General features: G+C 43.3%; 1 protein-coding gene across 1 annotated transcript; it reads right to left on the bottom strand.

The window, feature by feature from the left end:
- Nucleotides 1–303: 303 nt before the first annotated feature.
- Nucleotides 304–2,634, bottom strand: olig2 (oligodendrocyte lineage transcription factor 2). Its single transcript, XM_020713216.3, has 2 exons — nt 2,002–2,634; nt 304–1,736 (listed from the first exon to the last, which is right to left on the bottom strand). The coding sequence occupies exon 2, from the start codon at nt 1,708–1,710 to the stop codon at nt 904–906; it is 807 nt and encodes a 268-aa protein (XP_020568875.2). The 5' UTR covers nt 1,711–1,736; nt 2,002–2,634; the 3' UTR covers nt 304–903.
- Between the last annotated feature and the right edge of the window lie 610 nt (nt 2,635–3,244).

The following is a 3,244-nucleotide window of genomic DNA, read 5'->3' as shown; positions in this document are numbered from 1 at the left end:
AAACAAATTAAATGGGAAAGAGCTGATTGATGCGTGAAAATATTTGAATGAAGGGCTTGTGTCAGAAATAAAAAACAAAAAATATACCGGTTTTGTTTTTGGGTATTGCTAAAACGTGTCTGTGTGAGCTGTGGCTAAACCAAAATGAAGAAAATTTATGGTGGAAAAAAAGATAAGTGACCCTAAAGCTGAAAACTTGTGTCAAGTTGTGGATCTGCTGGTATTCATTGGCGTTAACACTCATTTTAAGTTGTCTTGATTTTCAAAATAAATGCTCCAGCACACAAAAAAAAACCCACCAAGTTTGTTTCTTAATGTCAATTAATAATCTTTATTTTACATTTCAAACCCCAAACATAACCACAAACTCATCTGGACTTTCTCAAAAGTAAATAAATATCATCTTGAATTTGTTTTTTGATTCAAAAAAATAAACAAAGTGATTTGTTGATTTTTATGAGAAAGGCAATATTTAAAAAAAAAAACATTTAAAAAACCGGAATGACTAAAGCGTGCTACATGGAAGAAATGCAGGGGTCCTTTCACACCTGAACACGACAATATATAACATCTATTTGAACTGAATGATAAATCTACATATTTACACACATTTTGCAACCAATTTTGTCCACAAAAGAGCGGTGAACATTTCCAGAAAAACAGGCCTAAGGAGCAAATTTGTGAGCTATTAAAAAAAATTCTGAGATCTGTAAAGAAACGTCCGTTACAATGAAGGTTAATCATCATAAAACACCTTAATTATGTTTTAGAATTTGAGAGTCCCTGCGAGATGCGATGTTGTCACTTGCTCTAAAAGGTTCAGATGGGAAGAAGGATAAATTAAAGTATTTAGATGAGGGACAGTTCGATAAATCCCCAGCAAAGTTCCATGAAAGTGTTCAGTCATTTGGAGTCGCTGGCCAGCCTCGGCATGGCGACACTGCTCATGCTGGACACATGCGGAGGGGGCACTTGGCACATGCTGCACGGACAGGGCATCCCCGTGCCGACCCCCCAGTGCTGGAAGCTGCTGCCCAGAGGCCCCGGAGCGGCTGTGGGCGCTTTGAGAAGTCCGTGATGGGGTCTGACTGACGTGACGGCGGAGATTCCGGGGGCGGACAGGGACGTGGTGGAAACCGGCGGGAGGAGCGGGTGGTGCACGGCTGGGTGAGATGCGTGGGAAGCGGCCGGGTGCGCCGGCCCCGCGTGCGTCATTGTCCCGCACGCGGACGGGTGGAAGCCCCCGTGATGCCCGCTGCTGCCGTAGATTTCGCTCACCAGCCGCTTCATCTCCTCCAGCGAGTTGCTCAGCATCAGGATGTAGTTTCTCGCCAGCAGCAGAGTGGCAATTTTGGAGAGTTTGCGCACGGACGGTCCGTGCGCATATGGCATCACCTCGCGCAGCCCGTCCATGGCCACGTTCAGATCGTGCATCCTTTTCCTCTCGCGGCTGTTGATCTTGAGGCGGATGGACTGGAGCTCGCTCTCTGACAGGAGTTTTCGGTCTTTCTTTGCCGCCATCCGGAGGGCCAGCTCTTCGTCAGCGCTGGAGAGGCCGCGCAGGCCGGGCATCTCCGACGGAGAGTCGCTCTGTGTGGAAGACACCGCGCCAGAAAAGCCATGCACGGACTTCTTCAGGGTGGAAATAAAGATGTCATCCACCTCTGGAGAGGACGGTCTGCTTGACACACGACTTGTATCCGAGTCCATCTTTTACTTGTGTGGATGCCCTGATTCTAAAAAATGAAAAAAAATACAATTAAAAAGGAAAGGAATGTTCAGTTAAGAAATTATTAAGCCAAAGCAGGTTTGTGCACAAAAAAAAAAAACAAATTACTAAGTGATACACCAAAAAAACACTTTCCTTGCCTTTTTTTAAAGTCAAATAATTTTATAAACAAGTCATTTGTTGCACTTTAACAAAAATTAAATAAATAAATAAAATAAACTGGTGACATTTACGTCAAAGTTAACTTTTATTAACAAAAATTAAACACCTACCAAGCTTCCGACGCGCGCAGATGAGAAAACCTTCAAAGTCAAATCCACTTGTTACTCCAAATCGCATGTGACAGTCCATTTGGCACGCCCGGGAGCGACCGCGCGCTTTTATAGAGGGATGGGGACTGCAGAGACCGGGTCACCAGGACAACGCAGACTCTGTCCCGGCTGTCTCCCCGCGACCAATCAGCAGCCGGGAACTGGAGGGGGTGGGGGTGGGGGGTGAGGGAGGGTGTCCATCCAACCTGATGTAATGACCAACACACAGCATTACAATTAAGTGAAATCAGACACACTCCCTCCCACATATGGCTCCTTCTTGTGGGAGACGTTGGCCCGAGCGTGGATTAATTTCATTAAAGAAACGTCATGCTTTCATTATGATTATTATAATTATTGAAAATAATATTTTAGACCTTAGATAAAGAGTTGTTGTTATTTATCCATTTTAATAAAAACATTTCATTTGGCGTAGAAACTTTGTTTTAAAAAACCATTAAAGTTGTTTTTTTCTTTTTTTTTTTTTACTGTACTGGTTTAAATCCAATTTTTTTGTCAATTTTCTTGCAAATGTGGCCTCCCTTCAAAAGAAGCGCTTCCAGTCGGCATGTGCGCAGGATAATGCGGCATTTTCCGTTTTTTTACACCCCCCCACCCCCACCGTCGGCCAGCAGCTGCCATGGAAGTACATTTTGAAACGTCACTTAATGAAGTGTATAAAATTGTCTTTAACGGTTATGATCTGCAGGGTTTCAATTAGTACGCCGTGAGAGATCTGCGCGCGCGCGGCGTGGCCTGCTGCTGCTGCTGCTGTATGCTGCTGGCGCTCAGACAGGCCCTGACTGACAGAAGGGCCCGAGCTGGTCATTCCCTCCCCAACATAAACGGATTTGACGGCGCCATTGTCCCACAATGTGACAGGTAGCCTATTGTGCAGTCGGACCCAATCAGCTCTAATTGCCTCGACATGTTTTGGCCAATGCAGACTTTAAGTGTGAACCAATCAGCATTAAGAATATACAATGTTTGACTAACACAGAATTTATTTAATTATAACACATTTAAATATAAAATACAAATATTTTTAATCAATATAAAACATTAAATCTATATTTTTTCATGTCTAGTTAAAAAAAATAAGGGAAAGACAACTTTTACTCTTGCCCCATTTATTTGTTAACAAAAAAAGAACACAAACAAAAATAAACATAATACAAGTCTAGCCCATATAGGCCTAAAGGTG

Source organism: Oryzias latipes, chromosome 21 (assembly GCF_053564925.1).
Source record: "Oryzias latipes strain Hd-rR chromosome 21, Olatipes_Hd-rR_3.1".
Lineage (NCBI taxonomy): Eukaryota > Metazoa > Chordata > Actinopteri > Beloniformes > Adrianichthyidae > Oryzias > Oryzias latipes.
This window is presented reverse-complemented; position numbering and strand designations above follow the sequence as displayed.